The sequence below is a fragment of the Garra rufa genome, chromosome 16, assembly GCF_049309525.1.
Source record: "Garra rufa chromosome 16, GarRuf1.0, whole genome shotgun sequence".
Lineage (NCBI taxonomy): Eukaryota > Metazoa > Chordata > Actinopteri > Cypriniformes > Cyprinidae > Garra > Garra rufa.
Window position 1 is genome coordinate 30448726 of NC_133376.1, and position 16913 is coordinate 30465638.

Here is a 16913-nt window from a genome sequence, read left to right on the forward strand (position 1 = left end):
GTCCACGATGCGCGCAGACGTCAGCGTTTCCTCCTTGGAATGGAGGTCATTGGACAGAAATCACATTTTGCCTTTAGGTCCTGTGTTTTAAGATTTGAACTGATGTGAAGCTTAGAGAATAGCTTAAAATGAAATACGTTTCATATAAAATAATGTTTAAAATGTATTTTTTGAAACGTACTGGAACCTTTGTGTTTGTTAACATTAGTTAATGCACCGTGAACTAACATGAACTAACAATGAACGACTGTATTTTCATTAACTAATATTAACAAAGATTAATAAATAGCATAATAAATATATTGTTCATTGTGTGTTCATATTAGTTGCATTAACTAATTTTACCAAATGACACCTTATTGTAAAGTGCTACCAATTTTTTGCATATATGCAAAGTTGTTTTGGATTTTTAAAAAATTAAGAAAAAAAAAACAGTTAATTAGTTCTGGGTGGAAGTGATGCAATCATACATTTTATTGGCCATGGGATAGAAAAAGAAAAAGTTTACACTACCATCCAAAAGTTTGTTTTTCTCAAACATGACAACCACATACAGTTGAGGTCTTAAGTTTACATACGCCTTTCAACTATTTAGTACTGACCTGATTAAGATATTTTACATAAAAGATGTTTACATATAGTCCACAAGAGAAAATAATAGTTGAATTGATCAAAATGACCCGATAGTTGTTCATGAGTCCCTTGTTTGTCCTGAAAAAGTTCAGAAAAATCCTTCAGGTCCCACAGTTTTTTTTTCAAGGTTTTTGTGTATTTGAACCCTTTCCAACAATGACTGTATGCTTTTGAGATCCATTTTTTCACACAGAGGACAACTGAGGGACTCATGTGCAACTATGACAGAAGGTTTAAGCACTCACTGATGCTTCAGAAGGAGAAACAATGCATTAAGAGCCAAGGGTGTAAACTTTTGAACAGAATAAAAATGTGTACATTTATCTTATTTTGCCTGAATATATATATTTTTTTAATTTAGTACTGCCCTTCAGAAGCTACAGGAGATATTTACGTTTCCCAGAAGACAAAATAAGTTAAATTTACCCTGATCTTCAAATTTAAAAAAGTTTTCATCCCCAGCTCTTAATTCGTCTTGGAGTCTTATAATAGTTGCATAATAGTTATAATAGTCCCTCAGTTGTCCTTAGTGTAAAAAGATGGATCTCAAATTCATACAGCCATTGCTGGAAAGGGTTCAAATACACAAAAATGTTAAAAAACAAAGAATTTGTGGAACCTGAAGGATATTTTCTGAAGAACAGCAGGCAGTTTAACTTTTCAGGACAAACAATGGACTCATGAACAACTATCGGGGTCATTTTTATAAATTCAACTATTATTTTCTCTTGTGGACTAGTAAGCGTCTTCTATGTGATATCTTATTAAGGTCAGTGCTAAATAAAAATAAAAAAAACATGCATTTTGCATGATCGCTCTTATTTTGGTAAAATAATTAACATTTTGCAGATTCTGCAAGGTGCATGTAAACTTTTGACCTCAATTGTGTGTGTTTAGTGTTCACAAGTGAACAGTAACCAAAAAACAGACCAATTTTAAAAAAGATTTTATTTAAAAATAACTACAAAACACTACTATAATTTTGCATCTTAAATGCACACACACACCAAGTGAAAAATTCAGCAATTAAAACTCTAATTATAGAGATAGATAAATGAACTATAGAGATTAAAATGAAAACAACTTTACACATGTTTGACTGTGTTTATCAGAGAGGTTTACACTCCAAGTCCAGAACTACATGACTGATATGTGGTGCGTATGTCTTTACATGCTCTATGTGCTTGATATTTGTCCTCCATTTGCTTCCAGTGATGTCTGACAAAAGTGTAGAGATGCGTCTGGCTGTGTCTGAAGCCCAGGCAGTCCATACTTGCATATCTCTCTGGCTCCTCAGAGAAGGTTCTTCCATAGAAGAGCCTTTTTCAACATCTATAGGAGATGACCGTTCATGTTGTTCATGGTGCAAAGGTGTTGTGACATTTTGATGAATATGCAGCATTCCACCAGTGTCTTTTTTTAGCAGACGACATGCCACTGGCCATCCTTCCTCCGAACTTGGTATGAGGCCCAAATTCACTCGATCAGCAAGATCACATAATGGTAGCTAACAAGGATGTCCAACAGTTTATTACTTTAACTGACAAGATGTGCAAAAAGCAAAATGACATAAGTGTGTTCATTATTAAAACAAGAACAAATATCTACCAGTGGGGTCTGAAAAATCTACTGATATTCAAACACATTTTCCCAATGTATTCTAAAAATACATTGTATGGGTCAAAATTATTGATTTTTCTTTTTGCCAAAAATCATTTGGATATTAAGTAAAGACCATGTTCCATTAGGATATTTCATAAATTTCCTACCGTAAATATATCGAAACTTATTTTTTGATTAGTAATATGCATTGCTAACTTCATTGGGACAGATTTAAAGATGATTTTCTTAATATTTAGATTTTTTTGCACCCTCAGATTCCAGATATTCAAATAGTTGTAGTTGTAGCTATTTATCAGGTTTCAGATGATGTATAAATCTCAATTTAAAAAAAAAATTGCCCCTTACGACTGGTTTTGTGGTCCAGGGTCACATATATTGTCTGTTACCCAATGAGCTGATTCTCATCAACAACCAAATTTTATTTTTATTTTCTGAAATTTTATTAAGTGAACTTTGAATTTGAATGTCAATCAGCACTTTTATATCTCAGTGTACAAGCAAGCTGTTATCCTGACCTGTCTGTTGTCTCCTTGATGGACAGTGCAGCGGTCTGACACACTGTTGATCTGCAGGTTTCTCTGTAGAGCTTTTACTGCATCTGGGTTCCATTCACATGCATGTACATGAGCAGCCTTAGCATGTACCAGATATGGAAGAGTGAAGTAGCCAATCCCTGGAAAGTGGGACAAAATATGATCATAAATCTAGGGTGATTAAAAACCATTCCAACGGTACACATCTCATTGTTTTTACCTGCATATAAGTCAACCACAGTCTCGCCACTGCAGTCAAAGGAGGCTATTCTGAGCTTCTCTGTGATATTCCCAGAAGAGAACATGCACTTGGTGACATCAAACTCATACCTGAAATTTCAATCAGACAAATTTATTAATTTAATATAGTATAGTGTATTAAGTTATTTATTTCCCTCAAATAACATCTTATGTATCTTATGAATTACCTAATGTGGTTATCAATGTGTGTTACATAGCTGCTGTCTCCTAAAAGCATTGTCACTACAGGCGTACGATAACCATCCTGGGATATTTTTTTAATTTGAGCTATACGTTTCACTCCGAGTGTCAAGGCAACTGCAGTCCAGAATTCAGATCCTACAAAAAATAAATGTGAGAACATGGTAGAATATATTTAAGAAATGTAAGCTAATTAGATATTCATATATATATATATATTCATACAGAATATATGTGACCCTGGAGCACAAAACCAGTCTTAAGTAGCACAGCTATATTTGCAACAATAGCCAAATATACAATGTATGGGTCAAAAATATAGATTTTTCTTTTATGCCATGAATCATTAGGATATTAAGTAAATATCATGTTCTATAAAGATATTTTGTAAATATATCAAAACTTAATTATTGATTATTAATATGCATTGCTAAGAATTTCATTTGGACAAATTTAAAGGTGATTTTCTCAATATTTATATTTGCACCCTCAGATTTTCAAATACTTGTATCTCGGCCAAATATTGTCCTATACTAACAAACCATACATCAATGGCAATTTAAAAAATTGACCCTTATGACTGGTTTTCATATAATCTAATTATTTTAAATACTGAATGTGCAGAGGGTCTGAGATTCATTATCACCCACCAATTTCTTTCCATATTGCATTAGAGAAGCAGCCTTCACTAAACAGTACAAGATCTCCATGGCATTGCCATCGGCTAGGAATGTCTCTCTCCAGATCCTCATTCCATTTTTCTCCTTTAGAAACCAGCATGGACTGTGCAGTTTCTATAAGCCTCTTATGAGAAGATTTAACTTTTTCCTTCTTTGATAATGGGGGAGCCTAAAAAATAAGCAAACATGCGTTAAGATGTTCAGTGAATTGGGTGAAAACATATACATTTAATAATTGTGAATGCTCACCTCAATATCAACAATTTCACAAACGCTGTCCTGTGCGACATGATTCGTTAGTGCCACTAGATCAAGCTGTGCCAGAACAGATGCGACGACTGGAAGGGTTACAGTCCCATCTGAGTGTTTCTGTGCAGTGTACATGCGGTCCAGAACACCTTGTGACTGTAGGTATTTTCTGAAAAACAGTTATACATGGTAATACACCATTACAGCCCAGCAAGTTTCTAAATACAGAACCATTCAAGTTTTAATATGATAGCAACTTACTTTCCTCACATGTTTCATGAAACATTTCTGTGTTAACATATAGAGATCCAAGTTTTTGGACAGTAAGATTTTTAATATTTTTAAAGAAGTCTCTTCTGCTCACCAAACCTGCATTTATTTGATCTAAAGTAGTGCAAAAACAGTAACATTTTGAAATATTTTTTACTATTTAAAATAACTGTTTTCTATTTGAATATATTCTAAAAGATCCAAAGTTCAGCATTTATCTGAAATAAAAAGCTTTTGTAACATTTTACACGTTTTACAATCAAAAGATTGAAGTCAGTCAGTATATATTTTTGGAATATTTATTATAATAATAGATATAGATAAAGATATGTATAATGTTAGAAAATATTTATTTCAGACAAATTCTGTTCTTCTAAACTTTCTATCAACCAAAGAAACATGAACTCAGCTATTTTCAACATTAATATGATATTTTTTAATAATTATGTTTTGGGCAGATATCATAATATTAGAATGATTTCTAATATTTATAATTTGGAATCACAGGAATAACCTACATTTTAAAATACATTTAAAATTGTACTGTTTTTGCTGTACTTTGGATCAAATAAATGCAGGCTTGGTGAGCAGAAGAGACAAAAATCTTACTGTTCATAAACTTTTGACTAGTAGTGTACTTTATGGTTGATAATTAAAAATAATTAACACTTCAAAAAGCTTTATTTAATAACCGGCCAAATAACAATTTTTAAGAGATCTATTTGGTGTGTGTGATATATTTTTCATTGCAAATGCAAAAGGAATATTAGTTTAAATGTTAAAAAAACAAGAACCTGATATCAACAAATGTTTATGTACGTTCAGCTCATTATAGTTACATGAACAAAATAATGCTACAGAGATTCAGCGAGCAGCTGTTTGTATGCATCCTACCTGTACAGTTGTGCGTGACGCTGCGGCACTTTTAAACACGGAATTATAACCATTTTCCAAAGGAGACGTTATAAAAATAGTCTAAATATATTCATTATCTAAGCAAACTAATATGGGGGTCCATCAAAACCTTATTTGAACCTTACAGAAATAATGGTCATGAACAAGAAACTGTCGCTTTCGTGTAATATCGTTCCTAGTCGGTTCCGAGTTCCTAGTAGGAATATTATCAGTGTTGCACTTGTAGGGTGCCTGGAAATAGCAAATAGTGCGCTGATAGACGTTATTATAAAGTTCTGTGTATATCTGTTGATTTTTATATACGTTGTAATTATAATAATACTACTACTAATAACAATAATTTAAAAATAATGTCTTTTGCGAGTCATCATCCGACTACACCAGTGAAACGGTAGATGGCAGAATGCTTAGGATTTTACCGCGAAAAACATCCGCATGGTAGCGAAGAAATATACAGAACGTCCAATCACAGTAAACGCAGCTGTCCCACGTGACACTTTATAAACAGAACTTAAAAGCAAGCAAGGTAAGTTCTATATAATATCTGCACAAGTTATAGTTATAGAAAAGTATATAACCGCATTATCATACTCTTTTGCAGGTTTACAGAAGTTCAGTTCTGATATCATTGAAATAAACAGCTTTTTCTGCGGTCGTCTAGCGTTATATCAATTGGATAAAGAATATGCGTACAGTTTAATATAGGGAGACATGTCTTTAATTCAACTTTAGCACACAACTATTCTATTAATAATACAACTGTATACATGAATATGACTGTATACTATAGAATAGTAATGTCAACTTTACAGCGGGGCATTTTGTCGCAACAGCTCTGTTTTTCTGTTATAACGTTACATTACCCTGCTGAAAAAAACAGCTAAAACCAGCATTGGCTGGTTGGCTGGTCTTAGGTGGTTTAAGCTGGAAGTAGCTGGTTTTAGCTGCTGGTCTCCCAGCCTGACCAGCTAAGACCAGCTTGGCCAGGCTGGGAAAGTGGCCAAAACCCCTCTAAAACCAGGCTGTTTTTTTCAGCAGGGTAATGAAATGCCAATGCTAGTAATTGTCACATGTGCTTTCCACACTTTGTTTTGCTAGATGTCAGCAAACAGTTGTGTGACAGCTATCCGGCTTGATTCCCTCAAGCAAGCTGACAAACCACAGATCCACTTGTTACCTTGTGAAATAGAGCGTGACGGACCTGCTGAAGTCTTCAGGTTCTTTAATCCCACTGTGAAGGAACGCAAACACGGTTAGTCAAATAGTAGTACACACCTCGAAAATAAAACAAGTTGAAGGGCTCCACCTGATTAAGATAAGATTGTCTTCTGCAGAAACGACAGTGTCATTCAGAGGTCGGGGGCTGAAGGGTCAGGAATTGCATTGCCCAAAAGGATACACAGGAGTAGTGCTAAAAGAGGTCCAGAAACCTGCATCTGATCAAGAGGTACTTATACACATTTCTAAATGACAGATATGGGTTTTAGAACACTAATTCTTCAACTTTTGTTTTTAGGACAGAGTAGTAAAAGTTTCTTCAGTGTTTCATCGTTTCACATACTGGAATTTGGAGACGCCGACGACATCTGACGATGGAGTTGTGATGGCGATGACATGGCCTCAGCTAGCAGAGGCAGTGAGTACCTTTTGATGAGCATTTATCATTTACCTTTATTAGAATTCTCTTGGTTCGCCTAAAGTATTTATTAACTTATATCAATACCTCTTTCTGCAGATACACGGACCAGTGGATGACTGATGATGGAGATTGTTTTATTGTGGAGATCTGCTTCTCTAGTACATTGTTACAGTTAAACAAATGTGAAAATGATTCTTTGTTGGAAGACAGAATATGTAACTAACTAACATTTTTACCAAACATGTGTTCAAGAATATCACAATGCAATATGACTAACTATTAAAAGTCTTGTTTTATTGTTTTCCCTTGTGCAGACTTTTAATTTAGACATATATTTAACAGTATCTGAGGTTTTAAGCTGATGTACATTACCGTAAAACATTTGGGGTTCTTTTATGCTTACCAAGGCTGCATTTATTTGATTAAAAATACAGTAAAACAAATATTGTGAATTATTTAAATGTGAAATAACCCATTACTCCAGTCTTTAGTGTCACATGATCCTTTAGATATTATTGTAATCTCTACAAATCAACATTTTAAAATATGCTTATATGCTGATTTGATAAAAGAAACTTTTATTATCAATCTTGAAAAGAGTTTTGTTTTTTATGGAAACCATGATGTTTTTTTTTTTTTTTAATCTTTGAAACACAGAAAGGACTTATTTGAAATAGAAATCTTTTGTTACGTTGTCTTTACTGTCACTTTTGATCAATTTATTGTGTCCGTTCTGAATGAAAGTTTTCATTTAATAAAAAAAATCTTACTGAACCCCAAATTTTGAAAGGTAGTGTAGTTCTTAAAATATTTCACAACATAAATGGACCCATCGTAAAATCACTGAAAGCTCATTGTAATTTATAGCACCTACACTACCAGTCAAAAGTTTTTGAACAGTAAGATGTTTAATATTTTTTAAAGAAAAATATTAAGCCTGCATTTATTTGATCCAAAGTACAACAAAAGCCATAATATTGTGTATTTTACTATTTAAAATAAGTTTTTTTTTTTCATATTTCATCATTACTTCAGTCTTCAGTTTCACATGATCCTTCAGAAAACATTCTAATATGCTGATTTGCTGTTCAAGAAACATTATTATTAATATTTAAAACAGTTCAGTACCTTTTTTCCAGGATTCTTTGATGAATAGAAAGATTCAAAGATCAGCATTTATCTAAAATAAAAAGCTTTTGTAAAATGATGCACTATACCATTCAAAAGCTTTCAGTCAGTATAAATTTACTTTATTTAAAGAGATTATAGAAATTAATACTTTTATTTAGCAAGGGTGCTTTAAATTGATCAAATGTGATGATAAAGACTCAGCTGTTTCCACCAATAAATGTTTTTGAGCTGCAAATCAGAATGTTAGAATTATTTTGAAGGATCATGTGACTGGAGTAATGATGCTAAAAATTCAGCTTTGAAATCACATCTTAAAATATTGCTGTTATTTTAAATAGTAAAAATATTCAGATTTTACCGTTTTTGCTGTACTTTGGATCAAATAACTGCATGTGTAGCGAGAAGAGACTTCTTTAAAAAACATTAAAAATCTAACTGTTCAAAAACGTTTGACTGACAGTGTATTTAAAAGTCTGACCATCTTTCACGCTTACAAAAATTCACAAAACACAAACACAGCAAAACTCGTCATTGTAGTGATATAGTCATTTATCTGCTCTAATGGATCTTAATGCTCAATTCTTGGTATAACAGCTACAATATTCCATATAGAGACATACACATGACATTTTAAAACACCACCATGAATGGTGATTAGGTACCTATTAAATGGTTGTTTCAATATAGCAAGCCTGTGTGCTGAAACCACACCAATTCAAATTGACTTACACTGACATCTTTGTATAAAAACAATATCCTTTAGGAATGAATGTTAAAACCGAGTTGTGCAACATTAAAAATCTCAAGAATATGTATGGCTAGCTAAGTGAATCAACACCAAAAACCTTTTTTTTAAGTCAGATACACTGGTTCTGTTTGTAAATGGTATGGCAGCAGTCACATTTCCCATTTTGAGGCATGAGCCACAAAAGTATAGACGTGGCATGATTTTGTGATATTTGTAAAAGTCTTCTGCAGTATTTCATACTTTCTAAAGAACTTGTTAAAAGGATTGAACCACAAACAATGACTACGTCTGGGGAGGAAGAGGAGGAGGAGGAGGCGGCGACGGAGGAGCGTCTGATTCGACTCTGCTGCGTTTGACTGGTAAGCCATGATCGTGTGCCTTTCTGATGTGCCTGTACAAGTCTCCAGATTGCGTGTAACTGCGGTAACAGTAGCTGCACTCATAAGGTCGCTCCCTAGTATGCACAATGGCGTGTCTCCTCAGAGTGTAAGCACAGGAAAAAGTCTTGCCGCAAGTGTTACAAGTTGGCACATCCTCGACATAACTCCCAAGGGAGTCATGAAATTCCTCAAGGTACAAGGTCTGCTGCTCCGCCTGGGAATTGGATGAAAAAAGAGCTGTTGGAAAGCTGGTGGTTTCTGCTGTAGAAGTATTAGGACCTTGGGGTGAAGAAGGGAAAGAAAGGGGTTCCTGATGTGGAAGATGAATTAGTGGGTGCGCAGGTATGAACTGAGTATCAGTCAGCTCCTCAACATCATGATTACTATCATCATAATCATCGTCGTGATCCAATTCTGCATTATTACTCGGGCTGTTGTCCATTACCACCGTTTCATCTACATCATCAGACTCCTCATCAGAAATCACAATGGCCTCCACTTTCACTTTTAAGCGATCTTCGTTTTCCTCCCTTGATGTTTTTTTACGCTTATTTTGTGCGCTTCTTGTATTGTGCAAAGCGTTCTCGTGTCTCCTTTCATTCTGGCTCTGAGTGTGTTGTGAGGTTCCTGGATTTCCAGTACCTTTATTTTGGAATTGAGGTTTTAGTGTTTGAGCCTGTGTGAAAACACTAGGTTCACGTTCTTGTCTAGTGTTATCCACACTAGCGGTGGCTACAACAGGTTGTGTCTCCGTCTGAATTAGCTCTGTTGTACTACATGGACTTGAAAGAGCTGACTCGAGGCTAGCGGAGCGTACCGATATTCTTGTCTTGTCAGGTCTAGGTGAAGAATGATATGAGGATGGACCTGAACAAGAATTACTGATGGCTGGTTGTGAGTCCATTCCTGGTTGGGTCGTATCTGCCATTTCTGAACTCAGGAGATTACCCATCACTGCTTGCGTTTCACTCTTCGCATCAATATAAAGTGACATCTGCTGGCTTGACTGTGGACAATGTGCTACCGCTCCATCTCTTTCTGTTTCTACACCAGGTGCATCTTCTCCATGCAAACCATCGAGTTCTCCAGGTTTAGCTGAATCGTTTGCTCCAACTTCTACTCTCGTACTATCCGCCTCAGCTAGTCCTCGACCCTGTAGACGTCTCTTGCAAACTCGTACAACGTCATTCATATGTAGGAAGCTGGCTGCGGCGAGGACGTCCTCTGGAGGGGGGTGAGGCGCTAATCGCAGAACCCCTTCGTACATGAAATCAAGGAGAAGTCCGAAGGCTTGTGGGGTCACGATATCTCCATTAATGGTGACTGTGTCTCTTTGTGGCCCTCCGTTGATTGTGCTGGTGTTCCCCATTGACTGATCAGAGTAAAACATGTGGAAGAAAGGGGAGAAAGAGGCCAATACGGCACGGTGGGCTCCGAAACGAGTCGGGCCGACCTGGACGGTGCAGTCACATAGAAAACCTTGTAGACGCTGAGAGCGCAAGCTGGACAGGAGCTGCTGACTATGTCCTGGAAACTCCATTTCTACTGACAACCTAGACAGAACAGTGATATACAGTTAATAAATATAGTTTACAAAGTGTATATATCAAAAAAAAAATCATATTTAATTCATAATATTAGAATCTACTTCTTGTTAAGATATGTTACTTACAGAGATGTCCAGAGTGCTGACAAAGTCACCACGTCCACTTTAAGATCAGCTCTTTTGTCATACCATCATGTTTGTTTTGTATCCACTGACATTCTCTTGACAATCAACAGTTGTTCACCAATCTAATACAAATGGAGTCCTCATTTTCTGCCTGTGACATTCTTCACACAGCATTTTTCTATTATGGGTTTTTACAACAAACCTTCAACGGAGCACCGTGATATAAATTGAAAGCAGCGCCACATGTGCTTAAAATATCCTTCTAGCCAGGAGGACAGCATTTGGTATACTGGTTCTCTCTAATGTGTGATTTTATGAAAACAAATTGTACGCGATACGACAATGTTTTCTTTTAGAACAATACATCACGAACACACACTTCTACGTGTAGCGCGTTCAGTTTGTATGTACGAGTGTACTCTGCCACCTACTGACGGGGAGGAGAACGAATACGGAAGCGGTAACAATCAGATGAGCTTTTGATGAGAAGTTTGTTATAATGTTTATTTTTTATTTTATTTTTTTGGTGAAAAAGTATTGAAACTTTATATCATGTTTTCTTTTTGTGTGATGTGGTGCAACCTGAACCTTATCCAAATTTAACCTGAACTTTATCCAATGGTTGAATGAGGTTAAAGGAGTAGTTCACTTTCAGAACAAAAATTTACAGATAATGTACTCACCCCCTTGTCATCCATATAATGGACTTCTAAGGTGCCCCCAAGTTTGAACTTCCAAAATGCAGTTTAAATGCAGCTTCAAAGGGCTCTAAATGATCCCAGCCGAGGAAGAAGTGTCTTAGCCTATCTAGTGAAACAATTGGTTATTTTATAAAAAACATTTAAAATTTATATACTTTTTAATCTCAAACGCTCGCTTTGCCTAGCTCTGCGTAAACTCTGTGTATTTTAGTTAATGACAGTTAGGTCAAAAAACTCCCATCTCATTTTCTCCTCCAACTTCAAAATCATCCTACATTGCTGCAGAAGTAACGCCTCAATGTTTGAGTGAACATGCAAATAAGATCAAACACCCTTTACAAAAAAAGGTAAAACAGTGATGTAGGATGATTTTGAAGTTGGGGGAGAAAATGAGATGGGAGTTTTTCGACATACCCTAACTCTATTGAACCGGAAGAGTACACACAGAGCTTGACAAGACTTGCATTTGAGGTTACAAGTATATAAATTGTAAGTTTTTTTTTTTAGAAAATATAGCTGATCGTTTTGCTGGGATTGTTTAGAGCCCTTTGAGCTGCATTTTGGAAAGTCAGTCTCGGGGACACCATAGAAGTCCATTATATGGAGAGAAATCCTGAAATGTTTTCCTCAAAAAAGTTATTTACAACTGGAGAAAGAAAGACATGGATCTTGTATGACAAGGGGTTAGCACATTATCTGTAATTGTTTGTTCTAAAAGTGAACTATTCCTTTAAATGCAACTCTTATACAAATCTTTAAAATTTGTTAAAAACAAGTAAGCCCTTAAGTTGTCTTCTCTCTCGGATTTGTATAATTAAATTTAAGCCCTTTTTGTTGCATTTCCTGTATTATTTTTTTTTTTACTTAAATTTTTTTTTTTTTTTTCTCCTGGTTCGCTGATTTTAGTTTGAAGTCTTATTTTTGGTTATGCTCAACCAAGGCTAGAAAAGACTGGTTATATTTTGGAATGTGATTATGTACCTTGTTTGGTTGTAAAGTTGATGCAATAAAAGAAAAATAAAATACATTTGTTGTGGTGCTATAAGAGCTCTTAGTACATATAGTACATAGACAAAGAAAACAGAAATAAGATTTAAATAAGTAGAATTTAAAATGATAATAAAATGTAAAAAAATACCTATATTAATACTTAATTAAATAATATTATAATAATATTTAAATGTATAATATAATTTTAAAATTATGTATAAATAATCATCGATATTGTTATTACTTAACTTCAATCTCTAACTAATGTGTTCAGTCATTAAGTCAATTTCAACTTTTTACCTCGTAATTACTTTTAAATCATAATTTCATCTTTTTATCTCATAATTTCGACCTTTTATCTCGTAAACTTTTAAAGTCATCATTTTAAATTTTTTTCTCATAATTTCGACTTTTAAATTCATAATTTATACTTTTTATCCCATAATTTTGACTTAAGTCACAATTTTGACCCGCCCACATCCAAGTGTGACGCCAGAAGCCACGCCCATGTTCAAACACGTCACACATCCAACATATTAAATAGTATTAACACATATTAAAATAGTGATAATATGATTAGCAATGTTCACATTTGTGGACATATCTTTAGAGAATTAGATGAAAATGAAAATATGCTAAGTGTTACTTTTACAATAACAAAACTTAATAGTCCGTCTAAATCTGATTTTGTCTACGTCAAAATCGATTATAATAAACGTGAATTTATGTCATTACACAAACAAATAGGGTAAGGTTTAAATGTTTTATTACCAATTACCATTTTCCTAACTTTAATCAACCAAAGCAAGCGTTTTACCGGCTGTTTGAATGTAATTAGTTACATATGAAAGATGACCTATGTTTAATTTGTATTATTTAATACAAACTGTTTTGTTTACATCCCCGATACAACATACTTCCGCCATTCTTGCACATACGTACAACATCGGGATTCTTTATTTTATTTTATTAAAGAATAATTGGACATTACAAAAATATTGAAATAGAAATCCAGATACAAGCTTAATCTGTATACAGTAATACAATATAATTAAACTAAAAATAAAATAAACTAATACCATAGAGAGAAAAAATAAAAAAATAAACGTATAAATAAAAAGTAAATAAATAAACAAAAACTAAATTAAAACCTAGAAACAACTAAAAAATAGTTCAAATTTTCTTCCTTTTCCCTTACATGTACAAAAATTATATTGTGGGAGCATAACCAGAAAAAAAGTTCTCCATGAAATGTAACAACAAATGTATTCATTTTTTTAAAGACTTTTTAAAAACTTCTATTTCTAATAAAAATAAAATACATTTTGGTATGCATTTAGCAAATTTCTGTTTATGAATTTAATATTGGCCTTGCAAAAATGTAAAAGTTAACAATGTACTCAATATTTTTACTTTTATGAGAATAAGTACAGATAACATCTTTTAAAGAAAGCATATACATAAATTAACATTTCTTTGCAGAAATAGAAAGGTCCTAACATCAGACCAAAAACTAAGAGACAATTCACAATTATAAAACAAATGACACAAGTCTTCCTCGTGTGTGTGTTACAGAAACTGCAGGTATTATCAATGTCCATGAATTTAGAAAGAGCTACTTTACATGGATACATTTCGTGAAGTATTTTGAAATGCACCGCTTTAAGGCTACCGATGGGGAGGGGAGTCACACGATGACGCATTAACGTGGGCGTGGTGTCTGACGTCACACATGGATGTGGGCGGGGTTGGATGTCCACCGCAGGCTGCAGCGAGCCCTACTTGGAAAATTTCGACTTTTTTATCTCATAATTATAACTTTTAAAGTCATAATTATGGTTGCTTACAAATTAGTGTTATTTTAGTATAACTGAGATACTAGTTTTTATTAATCTTTTCTATTCGTTTTTATATTGTATTTTCCGTTTTCGTTTTAATTTTAGTAAAGGTTATAGTTGTTGCGCGTTTTTGTCATTTTTTTTAGTTTTTTTTTTTTACGTTTAAACAGTTTTTATTAATTTTTCTTTCAGTTTTAGTTTTAGCTGTAAAAATATATTTAAAATAATTTAATAAAATATTTTATTTCAGTTAACGCTCATTTCAAGTAGTTACAAATGTTTTATTTATTTTTTTTACAAATTAACTTACTTTGACAAAAAATAAATAAATAAAACATTTGTAACTACTTGAAATGAAGGAACTTTTGACGTCACCGAATGTTGGCTTCACACTGAAAAGTTACCCATGATTCCCCGCACAGTCTGCGGCTCATTCAAAAATGGAGGAGGGTGAGAGACAGTCAGAAAGTGAGCGCTGCTCAGCACCTTCTCAGACATCTGAGCAGCAAACCACCACCGAGACCTCCAGTCAAAAAATAGAAACTGACGAAGAAGATACCGAAACTAAGCTGGACATCAGTTCGGATAAGTTTGACCCTCTGCTCGCTCTGTATTCCCCACAAGTGCCATTGCCTTACCCAAATATCAAGTGCTTTAATAACATCGCAGAATATGAGAGCTTCATGAAAGGCGGTCGAGGCCGAGCGAAACCCGAAAATGTCGAGAAAAGACTGCGAAAAGCACAGAAGGGTAAAGCAGACCCAGAGAGGATAGAAAGGCTGAAGAGACTCATGGTAAACAACCCGGTTGAGGAGGGAGAGGGAAGCGGAGTCAAGCGACCACCTCGACAGCGAAAAACGGCCAAAAATGTGCTTACCAGAATGCCACGTATGTTTTTCTATTTACTATCTAGGTCACAAGTCGAGAGCTAAAAGTTAGCTCACTAAGGCTCTTGTCTCTTTTTTTGCAGTGCATACAGGCAGTCCATTAGGACAGCTAAACAAATGTGTTCAGGAGAAAATAAGAGTTAAAGTTCACATCCGGACTTTTAAAGGGCTCCGGGGAGTGTGTTCTGGCTTTGTGGTGGCATTTGATAAGTTTTGGAACTTGGTAAGTATTATATCATCTTTACTTATGATTTTCATTGCAAAATAATTAATGTAAATATTTGTGTTTTTTTTTCCTGCTGATCCTTATGATGCCAGGCAATGGTGGATGTGGATGAAACCTACAGGGAGCCACTTTTGGGACAAGCTCTCTATCACGAGAAAGCGCTGACTGTCACAAGGGTGATTCATTTGAACAATCTGAACATACACTACCAGTCAAAACTGTTTTTGATGTTTAAATACATCTCCTCTGCTCACCAAGCATATATATACTGATATACTGAATATATTGATTTGCTGCTTAAAAAACATTTATTAGTACTATATGAAAAAAGCTGAGATTTTTTTCAGAAGAACAACATTTATCTAAAATAGAAGTCTTTTGTAACATTATAAATGTCTTTATAATCACTTTTGATCAATTTAAAGCATCCTTGCTAAATAGAAGTATTCATTTCTATCACCCCCCATATATATATATATATATATATATATATATATATCTCTTTCTATTTATAATTTATATATACCTAAAAACATGCAATCAACTGTTTTAAATATTGATGATATAATAAAAAACGTTTCTTGAACAGCAAATCAGCATATTAGAATGATTTCTGAAGGATCATGTGACACTGAAGTAATGATGCTGAAAATGTAGCTTTGATCACAGGAATTAATTACATTTTAAAATATATTCAAAAAGAAAGCAGTTATTTTAAATAGCAAAAATATTTCACAGTTTTACTGCTTTGGAACAAATAAATGCAGCCTTGAGACTTTTAAAAAACATTAAAAATTTTACTGTTTAAAAGCTTGACTGGTAGTGTACATCTGAATATTTAGAAAAAACTGTTGTTATTAATCCTTAATAGTATGAAATATTAAATAGGAAAATACATTTTAAGTTGCTTTATACTGAAAAACTTAATTTAATGAGTTTTCCATTACAGCTATTCGAAAAATTAAAAGTTCAAGAGACCGTGGCTCTCAGTGCAGTTGAGAGGAAGTCAGAGCTACGCAGTTCATCTCATCTCAGAAGAACCGATCCCAAACATACCCAGGAGAGATCCGAACCCTCCGAGAAAGACAAGACTACATTAAAAGTGACACAAAAATCTGAAACCAAGCCTAAAGTGCAGTATGGAAGAGTGCACACGCGTCATGTCAATCAGCTTTTTATACGAGGAGAAAACGTTCTTCTTGTGAACATACAGCAGGACTAAATGCCAACATGAAATATTTGTTTACTTTCTATGGAGATGACCCAGAGAGTTTTTGTTAAATGAGTGTATCATATTGATATGTATATCAACAGGTGAAAATAATGTTAAAAGCTGAGTAAAATGAACTCTTTTTAA

The 16913-nt window shown here is 34.2% G+C and overlaps 4 protein-coding genes across 4 annotated transcripts; 2 read left to right on the forward strand and 2 right to left on the reverse strand.

Annotated features, from left to right (window-relative positions):
- Positions 1-1563: 1563 nt before the first annotated feature.
- On the reverse strand, positions 1564-5502 carry trmt12 (tRNA methyltransferase 12 homolog). Its single transcript, XM_073820995.1, has 7 exons — positions 5324-5502; positions 4160-4328; positions 3881-4079; positions 3218-3368; positions 3010-3119; positions 2772-2929; positions 1564-2140 (listed from the first exon to the last, which is right to left on the reverse strand). Exons 1-7 carry the CDS (start codon positions 5374-5376, stop codon positions 1742-1744), a joined length of 1239 nt encoding a protein of 412 aa, XP_073677096.1. The 5' UTR covers positions 5377-5502; the 3' UTR covers positions 1564-1741.
- Positions 5503-5632: 130 nt separating this feature from the next.
- rnaseh2c (ribonuclease H2, subunit C) lies at positions 5633-7284 on the forward strand. The gene is made up of 5 exons (XM_073820372.1): positions 5633-5870; positions 6443-6596; positions 6679-6791; positions 6861-6980; positions 7080-7284. Exons 2-5 carry the CDS (start codon positions 6443-6445, stop codon positions 7101-7103), a joined length of 411 nt encoding a protein of 136 aa, XP_073676473.1. The 5' UTR covers positions 5633-5870; the 3' UTR covers positions 7104-7284.
- On the reverse strand, positions 7097-11300 carry zbtb3 (zinc finger and BTB domain containing 3). Its single transcript, XM_073820371.1, has 2 exons — positions 10915-11300; positions 7097-10795 (listed from the first exon to the last, which is right to left on the reverse strand). Exon 2 carries the CDS (start codon positions 10780-10782, stop codon positions 9145-9147), a length of 1638 nt encoding a protein of 545 aa, XP_073676472.1. The 5' UTR covers positions 10783-10795; positions 10915-11300; the 3' UTR covers positions 7097-9144.
- A 3571-nt stretch (positions 11301-14871) lies between these two features.
- lsm11 (LSM11, U7 small nuclear RNA associated) lies at positions 14872-16913 on the forward strand. Its single transcript, XM_073821211.1, has 4 exons — positions 14872-15331; positions 15414-15553; positions 15649-15732; positions 16506-16913. The coding sequence occupies exons 1-4, from the start codon at positions 14884-14886 to the stop codon at positions 16776-16778; spliced, it is 945 nt and encodes a 314-aa protein (XP_073677312.1). The 5' UTR covers positions 14872-14883; the 3' UTR covers positions 16779-16913.